The 22,762-nt window shown below is 27.3% G+C and overlaps 1 protein-coding gene across 2 annotated transcripts; it reads left to right on the forward strand.

Moving 5' to 3' along the window:
• The first annotated feature begins 2,111 nt into the window (after positions 1-2,111).
• Positions 2,112-22,690, forward strand: Upf3 (UPF3 regulator of nonsense mediated mRNA decay). Of its 2 annotated transcripts, XR_015428714.1 has the most exons (11): positions 2,112-2,261; positions 2,343-2,449; positions 6,993-7,099; positions 8,662-8,760; positions 9,867-9,977; positions 10,238-10,308; positions 13,842-14,060; positions 15,911-16,128; positions 18,523-18,895; positions 20,079-21,632; positions 21,778-22,690. XR_015428714.1 is itself a non-coding variant. In XM_016062637.3 (10 exons), exons 1-10 carry the CDS (start codon positions 2,232-2,234, stop codon positions 20,262-20,264), a joined length of 1,521 nt encoding a protein of 506 aa, XP_015918123.1. In that variant the 5' UTR covers positions 2,112-2,231; the 3' UTR covers positions 20,265-22,690. The 2 variants fall into 2 exon arrangements, 1 of the variants encoding a protein (XP_015918123.1); XM_016062637.3 differs by having other exon boundaries at positions 20,079-22,690.
• The last annotated feature ends 72 nt before the right edge of the window (positions 22,691-22,762 follow it).

The following is a 22,762-nucleotide window of genomic DNA, read 5'->3' on the forward strand; positions in this document are numbered from 1 at the left end:
TTTTTAGGATTTTGATGGGAAAATATAACTTTAGAGAAAATTTAAGCGTCTTTTAACCTCCTCAATAACTAGAAATCTTAAAAATTCCCCTCTAATATTATAAACAAATAAAGAATGATGCATTATCAATTTAAATTTATTAAAGGTATAAATACAAGTTAAGAAATGGAAAAAAATTTATCATTTAACAAGTGGAAGAGATTTTTTATTTTTTAGCGTGTGTAGTTTTGAGAGTTATTGTAACTGTGTGTTTTAAATTCGTCCCCCTCAAAAAAGACTTACACGCCCATCGGGAATTACATAAAAGCGAACTAGATTTTTACATTTTCTAAAGGACCCAGTGGCGTGCGCAGAATTTTTTCAAGGGGGTGTTCATAATTTTCTGAAACTACTAAAAGAAATTCGAGTCTGTAATAAAGCACTATTATTTCCCTAATTTAGACAGCTAGACAATTTTGACTTTTTATTTAAACAACATTGTTTAGTTAAATTTTGATTTGATTTTTTAAGTTTAAGAACGTAATGTAATATCTTCTGAAAAAAGTCCAATGTCATATTGGTGGGAAGTAACACTTTGAGGGCCACTTTCACATTCATCAGATTTTGTTATGCTAGAAACGTTTTCTTCAACGGAAGTATCACATTTCTGTACAACAGAAAAACTTACATTGGTACTAGATGCTGTCACCTCACTAAGTTCAGGTCGTGATTTTTTCTCAAAGTAATTAAAAAGTGTTAAATTCTTGCCTTTTGACATCCTGAAGATCCAAGAGCAGCAAATATATATATATCACGTGATTTTGGTTTCAAAAGTACAACCCTATTATAGTAAATGTTTTTTCTGTATTCTGAGAAATACCATGAGAAAAAAAGTAGGCATAAGCCACATAAAAATATATAGTCTTAAAAAATAATAACTCGCATAATTTCTACTAAAATTTTTATTTTTGCCATTTTGTCTGAGCTCAAGGGGGGTGTTTAAACCCCTAAACCCCTCCCTTGCGTACGCCACTGAAAGGACCCAGGATCTTATGTGCTTCGTAGTTACTGCAAATTTCACGGAAATCAGCCACAAAAACCTTTCTTTTAATAAAAATGTAAGTTGGGTAAAAATGTAATGTTGGGTAAAAATCTATTTTAACCCAACGAATCTAATTTTTAACCATCAAATTTAGAATGGTGAGAAGCAAACTACCATTACGAAAATCTGGTTTTCTGATGTTCCACTTGCTTCCTCAGTGTGCGGTCAACTTTAGTGTAGTCTAATATTTTTTGCAACTTATTTAGAGCAGTGAACAATTTGTTATTTTTTCATTTTGTGATTTAGTGAAATTAACTGTTTACCGAGTTTGCGACATAATAATAAAAATTTGCCTCATTCTTGTCCTAAATCTGAACAAATTCCGGTTTATAGTCTACTTGTTCTGCAGGACTTATTGTGCCATTAATTTCTTTGATTTTTTTATCTACTTAGTTATTCATTTTTGCAACAAATTCATTATTTTACTATTCGCCACGCATTTAATATCAGGTAATTTCTTTTATTAACTGTCTCAAATGAAATTTAAAGTTGTAGAAATTTAATAGAATTGTTTTAATTTTATTATCGGGTGTTGACTCAGAAAGGAGGACTGAGTGACAATCATTGTCCCTTCATAATAAAATCTTACACATCCGAAGAAAATATTTTCCTTTATTTTCTCGTTTTTGCATTTACGTGCGTTGCATTACAAATTTCAAAAAATTTTGAACGATAAACTGAACCATAAAAAAATAGGATGAAAATAAGTTACTATGAAATAAATGAGTTTACTGTTTTACCTTCCTAAAACTACTACTGATTTTTTTCTTTCTTTTAAGCGGAGGAGCCATTCCTTCTGCAGAGAATCAAAATTGTGATTTCATGTCTTCGGATCAACCTCGGGGATATTTCCCAGACCATCGCCAATAACCCATTGTGCAGCTCTAGATCGACGTAAATCAAATACCTACCATAGACATAAAAGAGTACCTACCTTCTTTTTTTTCTTTGCTATGAACGCCATCTAAACGTAGTTTTAAATGATTAATTCCATGAGTGAGCAAAAAGCTACATAGAGATTGATTCAACTAAACCGTAAATTTCAGCTGACAGAAATAGACCGTTGAATACGTTGTTCTTTGAGAACATTGGATGTTTTTGTTTTGGTGTTCAGTTTGTGTTGATAATTTGTGATGATTTAACTTTCATCATGAAGCGTGACAAAACATTTCAAACCAAAGTAAGCCCATTTATTTACTCAATTAAAAAGTTTGCATTTTAATTTGAATCTATGTTTACTTGTTTTGAAATAATCTTTCAGGTTATTATCAGACGTCTTCCTCCAACTATGACTGAGGAGCAGTTTATAGAGCAAATATCCCCTCTTCCTGAACATGACTATATGTATTTTGTGAAAGCTGATATGAGGTGACTTGTTTTAATAGTTCCACTCTTAGTTTTCATACAAAATATATATAAAGACTTTTATATTTCAATAGACTTATTTCTTAGCTGTTGCCTCATTAATATTTGTAAAGTAGTTATAATCACTAATTATAGATCTTATTTAACTTATTTTTTAGAGAATGCCGTTCCAAAGTAAATAAGGTAGCGATATTATGCCAGAAATGCTCTGGAATATGCACATCTTATTTGATCATATCTAAATATTTTATACCCGTCGTTGAACATTCGACCCAATTTTTTGGGTTTACGACTACGAATATTCAACTCCGTAGTTTTGTAATTTAGAACCAATCCAGAAAACAAGGAAACTCCTGAATCAGTACCCCCAGAGGTATTGATTTGTTATGGGAACATGGAGGACTTTGCGACTGGAACAGATTTAACATGCATCAGTCACCATGATCTTGTCCAAGTGTAGTTATTTGGTTCTTGTAATTAGAATTAATTAAAAATGTGGGGATGTTTCCGCATCATGATCTGTCACGCCAACTACAATCGTTAAAGTGCCAAATAGATTTTACAGTTGCAAATTTTAGACCAATAAATAAATACATATAGATGTTTGCCTGGGGGTGGCTACAAGTTTTTCTTTTCGAATTGGGTCTCTTTCTGTGATGTTATTCTCCCCAAAATATATGTATAATGTCACCATATGTATAGTGTTAAATCTCCCCAAAAATATGTATAGTGTTTTACTTAGGGGTGGCTGCATATTTTTTCAAGCAATTTAGAGTTTGTAGCTTCTATGATATTTTGTTTCTTGTGTACTACTGCCCGTTAAATGACTTATCATGTTTTCAAATTGTACTATACACTATTAAAATCTTTGAATATAAACTTTTAGAAAGTAAGGTCTGTTAACAACCTTCCTGGTAGCAGAAACCCTCCAACACGGTAGCTGATGCTACAGATTATCGTGCCATCTGCAAATTATTTTTTTCTCATATTGTTAAAAATAAAATAAAAATGAAGTAAGTAAATCAGAAATCTGTTTAGAAGAAATTTGGGTCTATTAACGAACCCTTCACAAATTATCTTTTCATAAAAATGGACCCTTCACAAAATAATTTATCTTTTAATCGGACCCTTCACAAATTTGTTTATCTTCATTATTATTTTGATAATCAAATAAACCCTTCCCGTGGGGGGATAGAAAGATGGTGTAGTATTCTAAGAAAATATTTCTACTTTTACAAACATTGCGCATTTTTATTAATATTAAATCATAATTTATTTATTTTTTTGTAAGTAAATAATTGATCAATTTATATTTATTATAAAATTAATTGATAGAATATTATGTAAATAAAAATTTCTGGCAATTTTTTAAATGGAATATTAATAATTTAAGAATTGTCTAAGTTTACCTAATATGTAACACATTAAAAGTGATACATTACTAAGTTGTGTTATTTAAAATATGTCAATTGAAATTATTAAAAATGTGAGCGATTTTGTTTCCATTATTCGTTCGAAATGAATATTCTGTGTTGAGCAGTATAGGCTAAATATCAAATATTTGTATGTTGCATCTCTAATTTAGTAACAGCAATTGTTGAGCAGAATCTTCTATCTAATTACAATTTAAAAACTTCTTGAAAAGTTTGTTATCTATTTTTGCAGTAACAGGACCCCGTTTGCACAAATTCACAAAGGCAGGACCCTGATTGAAAGAATGTGACTTAATACTTATTTTATATTCACAAATTATGAGTTTTTTCACAATTTTACCAAAAGAGGACCTTTCACAAAATGTCTGGACAGACGCCTGAGTAAATATAATTAGTTGGTAGTCAGGAAAAAAAAATCTTCTTTGGTTCTTAAAATAGTTAAAATTATTAAATTGAATTGCAAAAGTAATGATTTTTCTTTTCTGTCCTCATTGATGAACAATAAGGAACTATCTCCTTTTTGAAATCTGACACCCAAAATTATTCAGCAGTAAGGTTTAACCTACATGCAGTGCATCTGCAAGGTGCGTAACATTATTAAAAAGTGTGCTTATTTTCTTTTTTTAAAAACCCTTAAAGATGATTTTTTCATTGGGTGTTTTTAAAAAGTGCTCAATTTTCCCTTTTCCAAAATGAAATATTTTTTCTATACTATGTTGATTTTCGCCACGAATTATGCAAAATGATATGGATCTATTCAACATTTTCACTAATTCAACCCCAATCTATTTCCACATGCACTGTCAGCTCGCAGAGTATGAAAACGCTAATAATTTTTCATGTTTGATGAAATACTTACGGGTCCTCATGCGCGTATACTGAGCTGGATTCAGTGGGAAGGATTTTTGTTCTCTCATGTGCAACTCTGCTGCATTTCGCTAGAGATTCTCAATTTCAGTTTTCATTTTCCGCCTTTTGAAATTGAACCGAAAAATCTCTCAAATTTCCGCTGATTACAGTGACTATTGTTAATTTTTTTCTCTAATAGCAATAGAAAATTTTATTTCTCTTGTTAATTTCATCGTTAGTGTTATTGACATGACATTGTCTTTGTCACTGGGAAGGTAATGGTCTACTCGAGATATTCTATTGATAGATCAGCACCATAATCTTTGAACTTGACTTCGGGATCATTCACTAATTACATATTTTCATGTGGGTCCTCAGAGCAGTTCAAGGAATGCTCAAATTTAATCACCTCGAAATTTCCATCTCCCTATTGTTCATTAAATTTAAGAATTAATTGAGAGTAATAAGCATTATATTTTTACTTAAGGGACCATCTACCAATTGCATAAAATTTTTGTAAACTTTTTTGTACTTTATTCCTTTTTTTTTTTTTTTTTGCTTATTACTTTTTATTAATTGTTATATTATTACTTTTTAAATTTTCAGTATTCTTAAGTTGTTTTATGAGATAACTCAATAATATTTAGAACTACGATTTTAAAAAAGTGAGAGGCTTTTAACATTTTAAATGCAGCAAAAAAATCTTATATTTAGTTGTGTAAAAAAAAGTTCAGACTTGTCATTCCAAAAAACTTTAATTCATCTCTTAATGATTTTATTTAAAAACAATTGAAATAAAAAATTCAATTATCTCAGATTTGTTAAATATTAAGATTGTAAGGTAAAAATGTTAGGCTTCAATACTCATTGTATTTACTTTTCATAATTGTTTAAATTTCTTTCAGCATTCTATTCATCAAGAAATTTAAATACAGAACCAAGTCACAAATAATGATAAACATTTTTCGGGACCATTCACTAATTTGTAATATGAATTTTTTTAAAGTTTTTTTTTTTTTTTTTTTGCTTAATTCTTTACATATCTTTATAAATCCGGTGTGATCAATAATATTAATCTCATAATGTTTTGTTGAATATATTTTTATAAATAACTTTTATTTAAATCTAAAAAATACACTCGATAAACTTTTTCAATAATCGTTAATAATTTTGAATTAAATTTTTTTTACATGATTAAATAAAGTAATTATTAATTAAAAAATATATTGAGGCACTTAATATTGAATGTCTTAAAAATTGTGTATAAATTTATGGTGGCTAATGTAATTAAGAAAAGAGTTCTTTGTCAGAAACTAGTTATTTTATCATGATATGACAGTTAAAACTGTCAATTGTCAAAAACTTGCCAACCTAGCCTAATTAGGATACTTTTTTTATGTGCTTAAAAATATTTATGAATGCTTGAAAAGTGCTTAAAAGGTGCTTATTTTTTGTTGTAAAATTACGCACCCTGAATTTTATTACAGTTTCAGAAAATGATTGTGTTATGGACACTGGTACAATTTTGTTTGCTAATATATTCATAATGAGAAAAAACACATTTAAAAAAATGAAGAAGAAAAATTTAACTATTTATTTTGTAATGAACAAAAAATTATTTAAAAAAAAGAAGGAAGAAAAAGGATTTTTGTGAAGATTTTTTTATTTATCCTATGTTTACCAGTTGTATTTATACTATGTTGTTTCAGTAAGCCAAACTTTGATAGTAATTGTCTGAAAAAGTTTTACATTTAATCTTAAAATTTGTCAGTTTTTTTTCTCTTTATTTATTTAGATGCTTTAAATGTGGTTTTGTTCCATCTTTCTTTTAAGCAATATTAATTAATTTCAACTGAAATTTAAATTATTATCCACTATTTTCAAATTTAAATTTTGCTTTAAGTTTTGGGAAACCTAATTGTTGCAGTACTAGTGCCTACTTGAATATATTTTGTACTGCAGAGAGACACAGAAAATTCTGGTATGATCCTATATATGAGGAAATATTGAGCTAATGCTCATCCTGTTTTAGGAGCAGGAAACTTTGATTTTTTCATTTGATAAATTCTTACTATTTTATTTAACAAATTCTTCAATTTCTATCAACAATACATACTATATTTAATTAGTTAATCAAACTAAAAGAAGTATTAGAGATTTTTTTTTCTAGTTGAATTTTGAATTTAATTTCTAGAAAGACAATTTAAGTAAGAAAATTCTTTCTTTCAGTAACTGTATTGTAATACTGATATTAATTATTTTAGGTTGGGATCCCATGCATTTTCTCGAGCTTATATAAATTTTGTTATCCCAGAAGACATATTTTTATTTAAAGATCAATTTGATGGTTATGTCTTCTTAGATAATAAAGGTAATTTTATTTTTAAATTATTTCATCTTTAAAACATGTTATTTTTAATAATTTTGTTATTGATTTTTTATGTATACTTTTTTACTATTCAAGGGCACTGTGAACTTGTATTTTTGAGAAGGGTGGAATTCCCATTTTGTCAAGTGAAATTTTGAATTTGACCAATTCATTATTAAATAATGTAATTTATTAGCTTAAAAAAATGTTGTTATTAACATTTTCACAATATTATAATTTTTTTCACCAAATATTACTGAATTTACGACTTTATATTTAATTATTCTAGTCAATGAACTGCTATTAGTCAATGAGGTAAGGTATTCAACTGTTGTTGGAAACTGGGACTCGATCCCAAGTCGTGCATCACCCAGCTTCAGATCAATGGGTAAAAGTTTGTCTGGGAAGTGCAGGCTGCCTGTGCATTATGCTGACCATATTGCCGCAATCAGCAATTGTCACATTATGGAACCTCCATGAACCCATAACGTAAAGAGCTGTTGTGGGAATGCTTTACTTTTGATCTAGTCAATAAATAAAAAAAAAAACGAACCATTTACTAAATAAATGTAGAAGAAAAAGAAATTAGTATTTGCAGGTAAGGTGAAAACATAATTTTTAACTAAATAACAAATAATTTTGTACTATGCGAATCTCGTCAGATACCAGATAGAAATAAACCAGGTAATCTGAAAATCGTGCTTTGAAATAAAAATATAGTTTCAGCAGTTAAAAATTGATTAAAATATATTTATTTGTTGAATTTAAAAAGGGAAATATAATAAAGTAGATATGAATGTAAATGTGACTTTAGGCATAATTTTTCCAGTTAATATACAAAATTAATTACTAATAATTAATTACTAATAATTAATTACTAATTAATTATTAATTACTAATAATTCAGTTAATGAAAGGAAATCAGCATATAAAGAGATAAAATAGAAATGATTATTTTAAAATTACTGTTGATAATTTGCAGTTTGAATTAATTTCTTCTCAATTTGTTTCCCTTTCCATTTTTTTCTTTTTTCAACTATAGCATGAAAGTGATTTTGCAAGAGCCTCTAAGTTTTATTTAATACTCCAATTTTTTATTCTTGATATTTTTTTTATATTTTATTTTAATCACATTAGAGGCTACACCCTCTGCTATTTATTGCCCCCAAAATCCTTGGAGATTTCCGATTCAATTACTCCAAATAAGTAAGAAATATATACAATGGAAGATGCTTTGTTCATAATTTCATTTGCATTTTCTAAATGAAATAACAGAAAATGATTTTTCATAAATATGCTGATTCGACTAGCAATACCGGATAGTGGAAAGATTGTTTAAAATTTGCCCGATAATGAAAATATTTTATTAGCGTTAAATAATGCTGAATGATGGAAATATATTATTTATTAATTACTTAATTATGTAATGCCAAATAATGAAAATATGTTCACAGCAATCTGCCATGACCTCCCCAATTCCCTGGTTACTTTTAATTTTTTTAAATTTATTGCCATTCATTGTTTATAACTGTATACTAGTATAATTGTTTACTGTTTTGCTTTAGGAAATGAGTACCCTGCAATTGTTGAATTTGCACCCTTTCAGAAAATACCAAAGAAGCGTAGCAAGAAAAGGGATGCAAAATGTGGAACTATAGCCAATGGTAAATGACAATGTAGTTTTCTTTAGATGTTTTTTGTTTTAAAACATTATTCATCGAATATTATATTTATTATTTTTTATGAATTTAAGTGAATCATCATTTTTAACTAAATTAAATCTAATTAAATTGTTCCTTTTATTAAAACTGGTTTTGTATTGGTGCCCGCACACCCCGATAGCAATACAAGATTCTTTAGGTTCATTTATGGGGCTCCTCAGTCTGTTAAACATTATTTTTTAATAAATATTTTTTTTATTTAACTTTGAATATTTAATACTAATTTTAATTACAATTATCATTGAATAATTTAAAGCAGAAGTCGGACCATAATTGGTATTAAACTGGTCATCTAAATACCCTAATTAGTACCTATTTAAACTACTTAGGATTGAATGTGTTAAAACATTTTCAATGATAAAACCATATATTAGTTATGATGTGTCTTTAATAATTCTTAACCTTAAAAAGATTTCTTCTGTCTTTATTGAATATTTTTGAGAAGAAAAAATTAAAATATTCTTCTTATTTTTTTTTTAATAGTTTGAAATGATATTAATACTTAAAATTAGAATAAATCTAAGTAATATTTTGTGAATTATATTGTAACTTAACATATTTTAACAAAACAGAGCTCAGAGCAGGTTTTCTTAAAAAATACCTCGCGCTTTTGTTAGATATCTTGATAGAGTTAGGCAAGATCTACGATGTTTTTTTTCTTTTCTGATTTTCTTTTTAAAAAGAGATAGTTCGGTTTTTGTTCCTTATTTAAAAATTTGTGGATTCATGTATTAAGTTTTTAAATAAATAATAGAACTCACATCATATTTTCTGTTAGTTGTGACACTACAATGTACATAACAAACTTCTATGAATTTCTTATTCAATAGCTTGATGAAATTATTTTATGTTACTATAGTAGTATCACTGTATTGTAACTTTTAGATGTGTGTTCATTGATCTTTTTAATTAATTTTTATTGGTGCAAGATTAGATTAGTAGTTGAGCTCATATTGCGTTTTATGGATATATTACAGGTTTTATATTTGAGTTCACATTATATTTAGTAAGCACATTAAAAAAAATTTTTTTTTTTTATTTTAATTCAGATCCTGATTATTTGAAGTTTCTGGAGAGCATGAAAAATCCTGATGATGTTTCTCTTCCCTCAGCTGAAGTTTATTTAGAAGAAATTGAAAGTAGAGAGAAAGAATTAAAAGGTATATTTTCGCTATTTTCCCCTCATTTTTTTTTAATACGATTTTCCTTTTTTATACAGTTAAAAATATTTTATGCTTTTTTTAAACAAAAAAAAAGTTTCATTTTCATCATTAACGAATTTTTTTTCTTGGAAAGAGCAATGAAAAAATTAACATAAAAACATTTCTAGTTATTTATTAGATTAAGTGCGTCTTTTCTTATGAGTTTAAGCGTTTATGTTTTAAACTTTATTTGCTTGAAAGTTTATTTTTGATTGCAGCAAACAATGGAGTCCCTAAATTGACAACACCATTGATAGAATACCTAAAGGCAAGGAAGATTGAACAGCAGGTAAAGTTTTCACATGAATAATTCTTAATGTAACTTTGGTTAAATTAAAGCAATTTTTTTTAGCTGTGAAGACAAATCAATCTTATTTTTTCGAAAATAATATTTTGTCTGTAATTATTGTATTTTACTTATAGGTTTTTGTTTATTACATTGAAAATGTAGATCACTAATATAGAAGTAGGAATGACTACTATATAAATAGGAATGATTAATATAAAGTACTATGCATATTTTTTAATAACAGCTTTTTAAAATAACTCTTTCTTACATGTATTCATTGAACTTAACTGTACAGTTAAGTTACTACATTTAATGATTTTGCTTGAATTTAAAAATTATGGATGCTTAAGTCACAGTACTGGGAGACTTTTTACATGTACGAGTCATGACCTATTTTCCGCATCCCCTCTACAATTTTTGGCGTATTTGATGCATTAAATCTCATAAGTGTAAGTGCTGTTGAATGTAGTTATTTAATATTGACTATGAATGTAGTTTAATATTGACTCTGGTTTATAATTTAAAAAAAGACATTTCATAAAATCTTATTTTCTTAAAGCTTTGATCTATTATCAGTTTTGTAAGAAAAAAAAATCTTTTTAGTTCTAAATACCTTATTTTGTACACTTGTAATTTATTTATTTATTCATTATGTAATACATATGAACTTTAATGCTCATAATCGACATTAAATGATCCTCCCACCCCCTATATAGTTAGAAAATACTATTTATAGGTTTGAATTTTCTTCTGCTAAAACCATTCAATACTGCTATTTATCTACTGGTTTTGACTTCTGGGAATCATTCTGTATTTTGAAAATTTTTGTTAATTAAGAGAATGATCTTTCTATCTTCCCACTCTTTCCTAACATCTGGACACCTATTCTAATTTCATTTCCACATTCTTGTGCCTTAAGATCCTCATTCAACCTCATTAGTCCTGTTTCTTATCACTGTACTTTTATCTTGTGCAAGCTTGTTCCTTTTCCCCTATTGGTTAAATCACTTTTTTTTCTGATTGCAACATATTTGTTTCTTTTATTTTTGACTCTCATGTTATGTTTCCACATTGAGGAAAATTCTTGGTTATGAAACAAAATTGTGGTATGTCCACATTTGTTCTCTATTTGAACAACATATTATTTTTGCTGAAATTTTCCCGATAATATATTAATTTTATCGTTTCTTAATTGGCTAAAATTTAACGATTAATAAAAGGAAGGTTTATATTTGTTGATCCTTTCTGAGGATATATTTAAAGAATTTATATTTTAAGAAGACTGTTGTTTATTGATTACTTTTTTCCAAAGGAACATGTTACAACCATAGTTCACCTTTATATATGTCTTCACAGTGATGGCTGCTTATGGTATTGGACCATACACCTTCTTTAGTGTTTTTTCAATCAGAATCAGATAATATGGATACACTTATTCATGCTGTGCACAAATATTACACCATAAAGTTTAAAATTTAAGAATACTTTTTTAAAAATGACAAGAGTGTCCACATGATTTAGAAAAATCAAATATTGCAATTCAAATGCCCATGTTTCAAAAATTACATATAGCGATTCAAATTCAAGTGATTTGAAAATCATAAGTCGTGATTGATATTCAACTGGTAAAATAATCATGATTCGTGTTCACAGGATCTAAAAATCTAATATCATGATTTCTATTGATGTGCTTTTAAAATTCAACAATGCGGTTATTATTCACATGATTTTAATATCGAGCATCGATTTACGTGATTTAAATGTTACATATTGTGATTCATATTCGCACATCTTAAAAATTTCATATCATGATTGATTTATATTCACACAATTTCAAAATTAAATATCACAATTCATGCTCACATGATTTATTCCAAGGAGTTTACAAAACTAATTTCAGCCACAAAAGGGTAATCATTTTATTACCAGTGTATAGGTCAATCCCCTGTTTTTTGTAAAATTTTGGGGGAATTCGAAAAATTCATCCCTTAATAACTTACTTTTTGCATGAAGACGAATTATTATTTTTTATTGCAAAAACGTCTTTTTATCACATACATTTTTATATTTGCTTAAAAGGAACTCGTTTTCTAAGCAAACAGATAATAATTTTAAACCGAAATTCTTGTTTGTATTTATAAAATTTGTTTTTATGTTCGGGGACAGTAATTATAAAAAAAAAGGACAGTAATTATAAAAAAAAGGACAGTAATTATAAACTGGAAAAACAAGCAAGATTTTCCTTCTTAACTACACCATATACTCTATAATAATTTAAAAACATGATAGATATTGTTTGTTCTGCATTTCAAAATTTAATTTGTATGCTTCATCTAAATTGTTTACAGTTTAGAAATTGTCTTTTTTTTTGTCATTTTTTTAATAACATATCTTATGCATATGACCAATGAAGCTTTTCATCCTAAAAGACAAGTAAAATTTTTGTTAACTTTTTGCTCAAGAAGACGTTTTATTCTTTATCCTTTTTTTCACTTATGGTTATTTAGTTTATCTCAAATTAAGAAATTTCGACGATTAATTAAAACTAAAATTACAAATTTCTATAATACTTATAAAAAAAAATTTTTTTATGTATCTGAATTCTTATTTTTACTTACAATTTTATTTAATGAAACTGACAAAAAAATATCAAAATTGCAAAATTCAGATTGTAATGTTTTTTAAAATTATAACTTAAAGCACAATTTCATTTGTGCAAACATTCTAAATTATTCAATTCCTAATACGAGTAAAAAGGGAGCACAAATATCCTTGTAAACTTTCAATTATGTATTTAAAAATTAATAAATAAAAATAAAGTAAAAATTAGAAGAAATTTTTTTTTAGCTATTGCCTTTTACTTCGCGAAGTTAATATTTTGATATTTAGATATTTTAGTTGTATTGGAACACAGAATATATCCGTAACTATCTAAATACTCCTCAATATATTATTATGAAAGCCGACCAGCCTGTGTAGGGGTTAGGGAACTGCCCTTGCATCAGAAAGGTTCTGGGTTCGAGTCCCGGGCAAGGCATGGATGTTCTTTCCTTCTCTGTACTATCTTTCCTTACTGTGGGAGCAACGTTGGCCCACCTAATATGATGCCCCTGAAAAAGAGGCCACAAATCTGCCCTGTAAATGCCTGAATTGACAAAAAAATTTAACACAGGTGGCCATTGGAAGAAAAAAAATATTATTATGAAAACCTTAGATAAACTATTGAGAACAATAAATTCATAACTGTTGTGTTCCTCTTATTTATAAATATAGAAATCTATTATTTATAAAGTATAGAAAGTATTTGAGAATAGAGTTTGTAAGTGTAACATTCTCCCTTTATTTAATTTGTGTAATTACCAATAATTTAAGGAGAATAAGTGCATAGGAGAAAATAATTGTTTTAGATGCTTAATTTATTATGAATTAATGTTTATGTACAAAAATTTCATTAATATATATAACTTTAAAAATCCTTTTAAATCTTTTTTTGAAAGATACAGAAGAGAAAATACTTTTCTTTGTATTTATAGAAAATTAGAGAAGAAAAACGAGAAGAAAGGAAGCGCAGGGAATTAGAGAAAAAAAGAATCAGAGAGGAAGAAAGACGAAGAAGAAAGGCTGAAAAAGATAAAGAAAGAGTTAAGGACAAATACAAGGATAAAGAAAGTTTATCAGAGAAAGAAGCTACTGATGAGCTTGAAGAATCTCCTGTATCAGAATCTGTTAACCAATCAGATCAAATTGTTCAGGTATTAATACTATTAATTGAATATTTTTTTAGGAACTAGCTAAGGCAACAATTGTATTTACTGTGATCTGTAAAGATGCAATTGTATTTACTTTTCTTAAAAAAGTGAATTTTAATTTTTTTAACTTCAGTGCTCTAAGGATATAAACGTAAAACATCAAACGAACATGGATTGTGGATGTTGCTTCAAATATTTGTTAAAATGGATGCATCAAGTATTTGTTAAAACTAAATCATGCATTTGTCAAAAAAAAAATTCTTTATTCATTTAAATTAGTCTGCTGCATAAAAAAAAATTAAAATCATAGTAGTACTTAATACTTAGATAAAATGAAAAACTTTCTGCAAACCGCTTTTTGCGAGCTATTTATTTACTCTTGTAACTAGTTTCAATTCTTTCCATTACCTCCTAATTCAGATGAAATTTGTTCGAAAATCACTGATTTGTTTTAAAAGTGTTAAATTTTTAAAAAAAACTATATTGATTAATCTGCAAAAGTCATGATGTTCCAAGCATGCAATCTTTGTGGCTGCTTTTTCCATGAAACACTTTTCTAGCATAAGAGTTTCGTTTTCACACATTTGGCTGGGAACTAAATTTCTACATTTGTAGCATGCAATGGTATTATGACTTAGAAAACTTTCAACTGGAAAAGGGTTATTGGTTGCTAAAATCTAGAACAGATAGAAGGATGGATGGACTTCAAATTTTTTATTTTTATATTTGATTAAGAAATTTATTGGGATAAATAATGTTTGATAATCTCTTATAAATTAATGTTTTTTTATTGTTTATTTGCTTAATCCTTTTTCACCTAGGCTTGTCAAATGAATTTTATTAAACATGTCAGGATTTCAATATTTAATTACACTTAATTAAACTTGTTATTTGTTAAGAATTTGCTGGAAGCAATGGGATTGCTGTTCCGCATGGAAATATTAATGCAATACTAATATACTGCTGTCGTTCCAGAATCTATTTTTAAGGCCCATTTTTGTGAAAAAATTTTCTTTTTTGAAAATTTTTTCATTCATGAAGAACATAAATTTTTAGCATTCACTTTTTTTTGTAAATCCACTTATTTTTCGATTGTTTTTCAGTAGCTTCCCTATTGTTTTTAAAATTCCCATATATTTAATGCATTATTACGATATGCAAATTTTGAGTTTGAGCCATAGATTTTTTTTCGGAACGTTAGATTCGCGACGATTCCATCGTAATTTTAGGTCGTTTGATGATAGTTTAGATAGTCCCTTTTTGACACAATTCATAATGTGTAAATTATAAATATTTTTTCTGTCTCACGGCATATTTTGACCTTTGCTTTGCCTGTATGTGCTATGATACTAAACTGGAATTTTTTTAAATACATCTGGAAACGTTGAGGAATTTTATTCTTCGATTAAACAAGCAACCCTTTTATTGTATCCTAATTTTCTAAAATTGACGGCAAAGTAGAATATGAAATTTCTGACCCTGTTTTTTTTAAATATATATATAATGAGTAGTATTATAATTTTTTCTGCAACTGTGACAAATTTTTTGCAAATAGCGCTTGTGTAAATTATCTGCTTAATACTACAATTTTTTAGTTTTGATGAATTAATCACTCTAAATCTTTCCAAATCTGTAGAAAAAACTTTTGTTTACCACTTAAAAACTGTTTTAAAATACCTTTTTGCAGTTTGCAGATGTTTTTTTTTCTTCTTTTTTTTTAGTTTTATACACATTTTTAAAAGAATATGTTTAATGCATGGGAATATTTGTTGTGAGTTTCGAATGCTCTTTTTATTTTAAAACTGACTCTTAATTTCAGGCTTTTCTTAACCTTCCTTAACTTAATTTTCTAGGTTTTAAAGAACCCTGAAAGAGAAAAAGAAACTAAAGAAGTTACAACACCTCTCAAAGGAAAAGAATATTTCCCTCCTTGGAAATCCAATAGAGATAGAGACAGAGGGAAAAAAGAGTGGGATCGAGATCGAACTCGCCTGAAAGATAAGCAAAAAGTACCTGTCAAAGGATATTATAATGAACGAGAACGAAGTCGTAGAGACAAAACAGATTATAAGTAACTTGCCATTTTTGTTTCAGTATATATACTTACCTTTTTGAATATGCTAATAATTTATATTCATGTACAACTTAAAAATGTTAATTTTTTTTTTCATTTCTTTCTTATTAGACTTTTCTTTCTTTGTTTTAAATTACAACAAAGATTAAGAAGTTCCAGAACTAAAGTGCAAAACATTATGCAATTTTTTCTTTGTTTTATTCTTTGTCCTTTTGGCAAACCTAGAAAAAATAATGCCAGGGTAGCAAATTTGCATTGTATTGTTTGCATATTTTTCACGACTAGAACCTATCTCAAATGTCACAAAGGTTTACAATTACTAAAGCAAATATTATTGAGATAAAAAAAAATTTAGTTATGCGGCACCCTAATGTATTAAAATGTTTCTGTCTCAAACAGTATTTCAATCATCGGCAAAAACCAGATTTTGCATTTTTTTTTTCTGTACTAAATAAAACCTGATAAAATTTATTAACAATACATAATATTATTTAAGAGCAGGATTGTGGCTCAAATAGTTAATATTATGTACTGAAATAGATAATATAATGAATACAAACAAACCAGCGAATAAATAAAATCAGTTATTAGCTTAAATTGCTTATAACAATACTTAATTGCTAAGCTTAAATTGCTAATCAATATTAAAGATTGGGACTAATTTGTCAATTATGTATCCAATGAAGAGTTAAACTTAGAAAACATTACTGAAATAAAAGATTATTTTAAATTACTTAAATTAAATTTTACTTAAAAAATTATTTTACTTTTTTGGGTTGAACAAATCTTTCTTAATTATTGATATGCACTAACTACATATTTGTTCAGTTTTGAAAGCTCTTGTATTTAACTAAACATGAAACTAAATAAGTCAAACTAAAATACGTTTATTGCCAGCAAATTATTTTCAAACCATTAATGAAAAATTATAGTCAAATTTTATATTAATGAAAAATTATAAAAGTTTCATATTAATGAAAAATTATATTTAAAAGTTTCATAAAAAGTCTGAAAGTTCCACTTTAAACCTTTTATTGGTCTATATTGAAATATAATAATTTACATACAGCTCTCTCTTACTATTGATTAGTAAAAAAAAGATAATAAAAAAATCATTGTCGATGAAAAAAAATCAAACCCTAAATAATGTATTTATCAATTTTTTTGTATAAAATATATTTTAGACTTAGATTGATAGATTTAATAAAAAACAGTTTGTTTAAATTAATAATTTTAAAAATCACAGTTGGTTTAAATGAATGATTTTTTTTTTTTTTGTTAAAAAATGAAATGATCATGCCAACTCTGATTTCAATATGTAGAAAAATTTTACTGATTTTAAAAAAATCAGTAGATTTTGCACCTTTTCCATAACATTTTGGAAGAAAAATACTTTCTGAACATGATCTTCAAAATCTTGATGATCCAGTAAATTAGGTATGAATTAACGAAATTGCTTGTATCAGTTGTAGTTTTAGGATTGACTGTAAAATGTCGATTTTGGTTGTATTGTAAAATCGATTACTCAAATATGAGTTAAATAAATCTTGTAACGAATCATAATGTTGCGTTCAGGACGAAAAGAATCTTACTAGTTACTAGTGTGATTTGTAAATTCCAAGTTGTACAAAGAATTGTCATATTAAGAATATCATGTGATAAATATATAAATTTTTTCATCGCTTTTTGCTGAGTAATAAATAAAATTCCTAAATCATTTAAAATTTTCTATTATGAACATTGGAGGAAATACATCCATCCCTAGTTTTAATGATGCATATTTTCCAAACAAAAATAGATTTTCACAGCCATATGATTATACACATATATTTTTTGATTAATAATAAGTTTTTACAAAATATGTAAACTACCTGAAATCTTTATCTAATTCATTAGGAACAGTTAGGTCATCAAGTGTAAGTTTTTACTATCAGAAAGAATTTTATATTATGGTAAAAACTAATTTATTATACCAAAAATATGATAAATATGAAAACATATTTGTGCAATACTACTTGTAGAATTAGAAAATATTTGTATCTAAAAAAAGGGAAGGCAAGGCGTGGGGTTGAGTGTGTGATTGCATCATATTAATTTGATGAGCAGATTTTAATTTTTAACCTATCATGTATGAAACATGTGTCAGAAATCCTGAATTATCCTTCTATTTTTCAGACATTTTACAGTTCTGTAAATATGAAATAAATAAAAAATAAGCTCTTCTAAACAAAATAATCTTTTACTTCAAACATTCTAAAAAAGAAAAAAATTGTATAGATGATAGTTCTGAAAAACCTGACTAGTATTTATCAATAGCATATTTTAATTTGTGAATGAGTTTTAGATATTGAGGAAACTTAATATTTGTGGAAACTTAATATTTGTTCTTAGATTATACAGTGGAAGAAAACAGAGTGATCATGAAACGGCTTCAAAGAAGTCTAAAGAAGAAGGTGTTAAATGTTTGGAACAACCTGAAGAAGAGTTATTAGAGTCCACCAAAGAGAAAAAAGTTGATAGCAAAAAGGACACATCGCCAGTTGCATCACACAGTCAGTGGCCTAAAGACAAGAGAGATAATAGTTGCCCTGGTAATGTGGAAACATTTGGTAGCCAAAAAGATAATGATGACCTTTCATCTCAACTAGGAGATTCTACAAAAAGTGTTTCACGGGAAGATGTCGATCGAAATGAAACATCTAAACAGTTAGATTTTCGAGAACAAGGGAAAGATCCGAGGGCTGAAAGACGAATAAGAAATAAGGTAATTGTGACTTCTAAGCTTTTAATACTATATAAACCTTTTTGTTGGCTTTTTCTTGTTTTGTTCCTGAATACATCTTCCCTTTGTTTTTATTTTGTATTTTTTGTATACACACATCACCTCACCTTACCATGGCAAAGCATCTAGCCCCATTTTTAGGATGACCAAGTTAGGAATGCTGCGTAATTTTGACCCTGGTCAGATGACATGAACAGCGCTTGATCCTTATCTCCTAACTTTCATACCACAACTAGAGAACTTTCAACTGAGACAGATTTAACGTGCACCTTGCAGTGCCTAAACATTACAAGCCGACTGTTTTGTCCACTTCTAGGATCGAACTTCCCGAGCTCTCCACCAACAGTGTGAGAAACGCCTTGCTATGTCACTAGAGCACAGTATTTTTTATACATGTAATTCTTCTTTCAATTCACTTAAAAATTGACTCTTATCTGACAAAATTAAAATTTTCCTCTAATATCCAACTTTCGGCAGTGACGCTTCAGCGACAGTGTGTTGTAACTTTCTTTACTCAGAACGAGCTTTCACTTCCATTAGTATGTGCACATGCGCAACTCATGATGCTCTTTCCTCCATTTCGATCTTTGGAAAATTAATTTTTTTATATTACCCTCTTTCGTTATACTTTTAGATACTAAAAAAATAGCTTTATTTTTTATACTTTTTCCTAACACTTTAAATAACTATTACTAAGCATATTAATATATTAACTCCTTTTCATTTATAAATGCTACACATTCCCAATAAATATAAACGAAATTTTAAGATTTCGTTTACTTTAATACAAATTTAAAAATGCTGCTAAAACTAAACATTCTTTAAAATAATCAGGTTTATTTTTTATTCTTTTATTATAGTAAGAAATTTAATTTGTTAAACTACTTAGTTTTAATTTCATTTCCTGATATCATTTAAGTTGGGTGGTGTCAATTCTAGCTCTTTTATAATTATTTTACACTATACATGCTTAATGTAATTACATATGTAGAGAAATATTTAAAATCAAAGAAAAGAAAAAGTACATTAATCTTTATATTGTTAAAACTGTTTGATTTCAGTTTACATTTAAAAAATACTTGCATTCTGGTTATTTTTAAACTTAAATTGAAAAAAAATATAAATTCTCCTAGACTTATGTCTTGTTAATTTTCATATTCTTCAGGATCGCCCATCTTTAGAAATTTACAGACCTGGTATGAGACGGTTCAGTACTCAAAGGAACAGCCCACAAAAAGAAGTTCCAACATCAACAAGCAATTCTTCGAGTCCTAGTCCCACTCCATCAACTACTAGTGTTACAAAAACACTAAAAGATGATGATAAAAATGACAAGAAAATTGATGAATAAGTTTTCTGACTTTAAATTCACTCGAGTTTTCTTTGTTAACAAGAATTGTATATACTGTGTGTAATTTAAAATTTAAGATAGTTAATCCTACAGGATTTTTCTTTTAGTATTTTACAGTACAAGTTCTATATAACGCAATTCAATAAACCGTAATTCTTCATATACTGCACTTACTTTACAATCTCTTAAGCAAAGAAAAATTGATAAACTTGTTGATTTCCAATATTCTTTATAATTAAGATTTCTTTTTGAAGTGCATATTTTTGTGTTATAAAGACAGACTTCCAGCTCTCAAATTTTTGAACCTCAGGCCAACTAAGTATTTTCTTACGCTTTTTTTAAAAAACTGTATGAGTTGGAGAACCCGAACATACAGCCCCAAAAATCTTTCCTCGAAAAAAGCAATTTTGCAGTTCACGTGTGTTTAGTTTATCGTTAATTACCTTTTAGAGAAAAAAAATTGAATGCTTGATAAACCTACAAAAAAGTATAATACCGTTTTTAGCAAAGTGTATACAGATGGTTTCTTTAAGAATAATATCTTCGTACATGCTAAAATAGCTAGCTTCAGAATATTTTTGTTCTTTTAATGTGATTGATACATAACAATGTAAAGTTAGTAGCTAGAAAAGTAATTCCTACAATTACTGACTCAGTTAATGCTCTTGGTATTAACCGTTCCTTGCAGCGATTCGACCTGTGAGATTAAACCCCATTACAAAAATCCAAACTTAATTCTATTCTTCTTTGTTAAAACTAACTTTGGTGAATTTGTTGGCTGCTAAATCAAACAAAAAGTTTCAGAAAGAATTTTATATAAAGTTCTTAAAAATAGCTATATTATGCTCAGTCTGAGTCACTAATTTTTATGGGTATAAGAATTTCTTAAACAAATTTAATTTCTAGAATGAGAATTTATTATTAGTTTTTATAGTTATGTTTATATTGCACTATGTCATAGTTGTGAAAAGTCTCAAAAGTCTTTTGAATTTCTAAAGAAGCAGGTGTGTAAAGTCTTTTTATTTAAAATTATTTTAAATCAGTTTCAAATTTTGTGTCATAAAGATCTTGTACTGTATTTAAATCTCGGGATATTAATTTAATAAAACTACATATGTTGAAAATTTGGCTTACTTTTTGTTTTAGAACAGGAACAAGAATATTTTTTAAATATTTTATTCATTCCATGAACATTTATGAGATTTTTTCTCACTAAGACAAGGTAATTATGTGTTAAGGTCTAATGCTGCTTTTAATTTTTTTTTGTTGTTAAAAATGGCACTTGTCTATATTGTCATAACATTCACTTGCTAATTACTTTATAATTTGTCTAGATTATAAAATTTTTTCTTATCAATTGGAAACATAGTTTTCATTCTTATTTTAAAATCCAATCTTATCAATTTGAAACATTTTTTTTCCTTATCGATTTGAAACATAGTTTTTATTCTTGTTTTAAAATCCAATCTTATCAATTTGAAACATTTTTTTTTCTTATCAATTTGAAACATAGTTTTCATTCTTGTTTTAAAATCCAATATTCAAGTTGTTCTTTAGAACAATTAAAATTGTTCCTTTTTTTTATCTCCGACTGAATACTGAATTTTAATTCAAATGTACCAAGATATTTGATGAGACAAAATAGTTAAAATATTCTATTACTTAATGTCTCCCCTAGATAGAATACAGTTTGATGTCCTAATGTGTAAACACTAAAAGATTAATAAAATGTCTTATGTTCTAGAAAATATGGTATCTAAAGCAGCGCCTTCTATTTTACGTTGCACAACTTTTATATCCGGTTTTATAAATCTATTGAGTCTTTTAAATTTGTATCATCTCAAATTTTACTTTTTCTCAATATACTTCTGAGAGTATTACAACTAATAATTAAATAATAGCAGAATACTATCATTATTATTTTACTGTAAGCTATATGAATTCATATTACCTCAGAGGTTATCCACACTCCTTAAATTTTGGTACAAGATTTTTAAGTCTTTTTTTTCCGATAAAGTGAGTCAATTCTTTCAATCGAAAGTATCGATAACATCTAATAATCTATAATAAGTCCTTATACCTCAAATAAAAAGTCTAACATTATTTTGTTAAACCCAAACTATAAAAATCAACATGTTATATTAGTGATAAGTCATACAAACTTAAATTTAATTTGGTAGCTAGTTCCAAAAGTAATAGAATATCTTTTTAAAATGTTTTACATGTTACTCGGCAGTTTAATGGGTGAATAACCTAATATAGAAAATTTTTACTCCATTGTTCATTAGCTCTTTTGCAATTAATTGTAATTGAATCATTTTTTTAATGTTAAGATGCTTCTTTTCATAGTAGGAATTTTGCTATTTTTTTAAAATCTATGTATATTTTAGTTTTGCCATTATTAAAAAGTGTTTAAAAAATGAAAATTTGTACTTGTATTCAAAGTTAAAGTATGAATTAGTAAGGCTTACCATCCTTATTATAGTATGCACTCAATT

Source organism: Parasteatoda tepidariorum, chromosome 8, assembly GCF_982258835.1.
Source record: "Parasteatoda tepidariorum strain Cologne lab strain chromosome 8, Ptep-v5.0, whole genome shotgun sequence".
In the NCBI taxonomy this organism is placed as follows: Eukaryota; Metazoa; Arthropoda; class Arachnida; order Araneae; family Theridiidae; genus Parasteatoda; species Parasteatoda tepidariorum.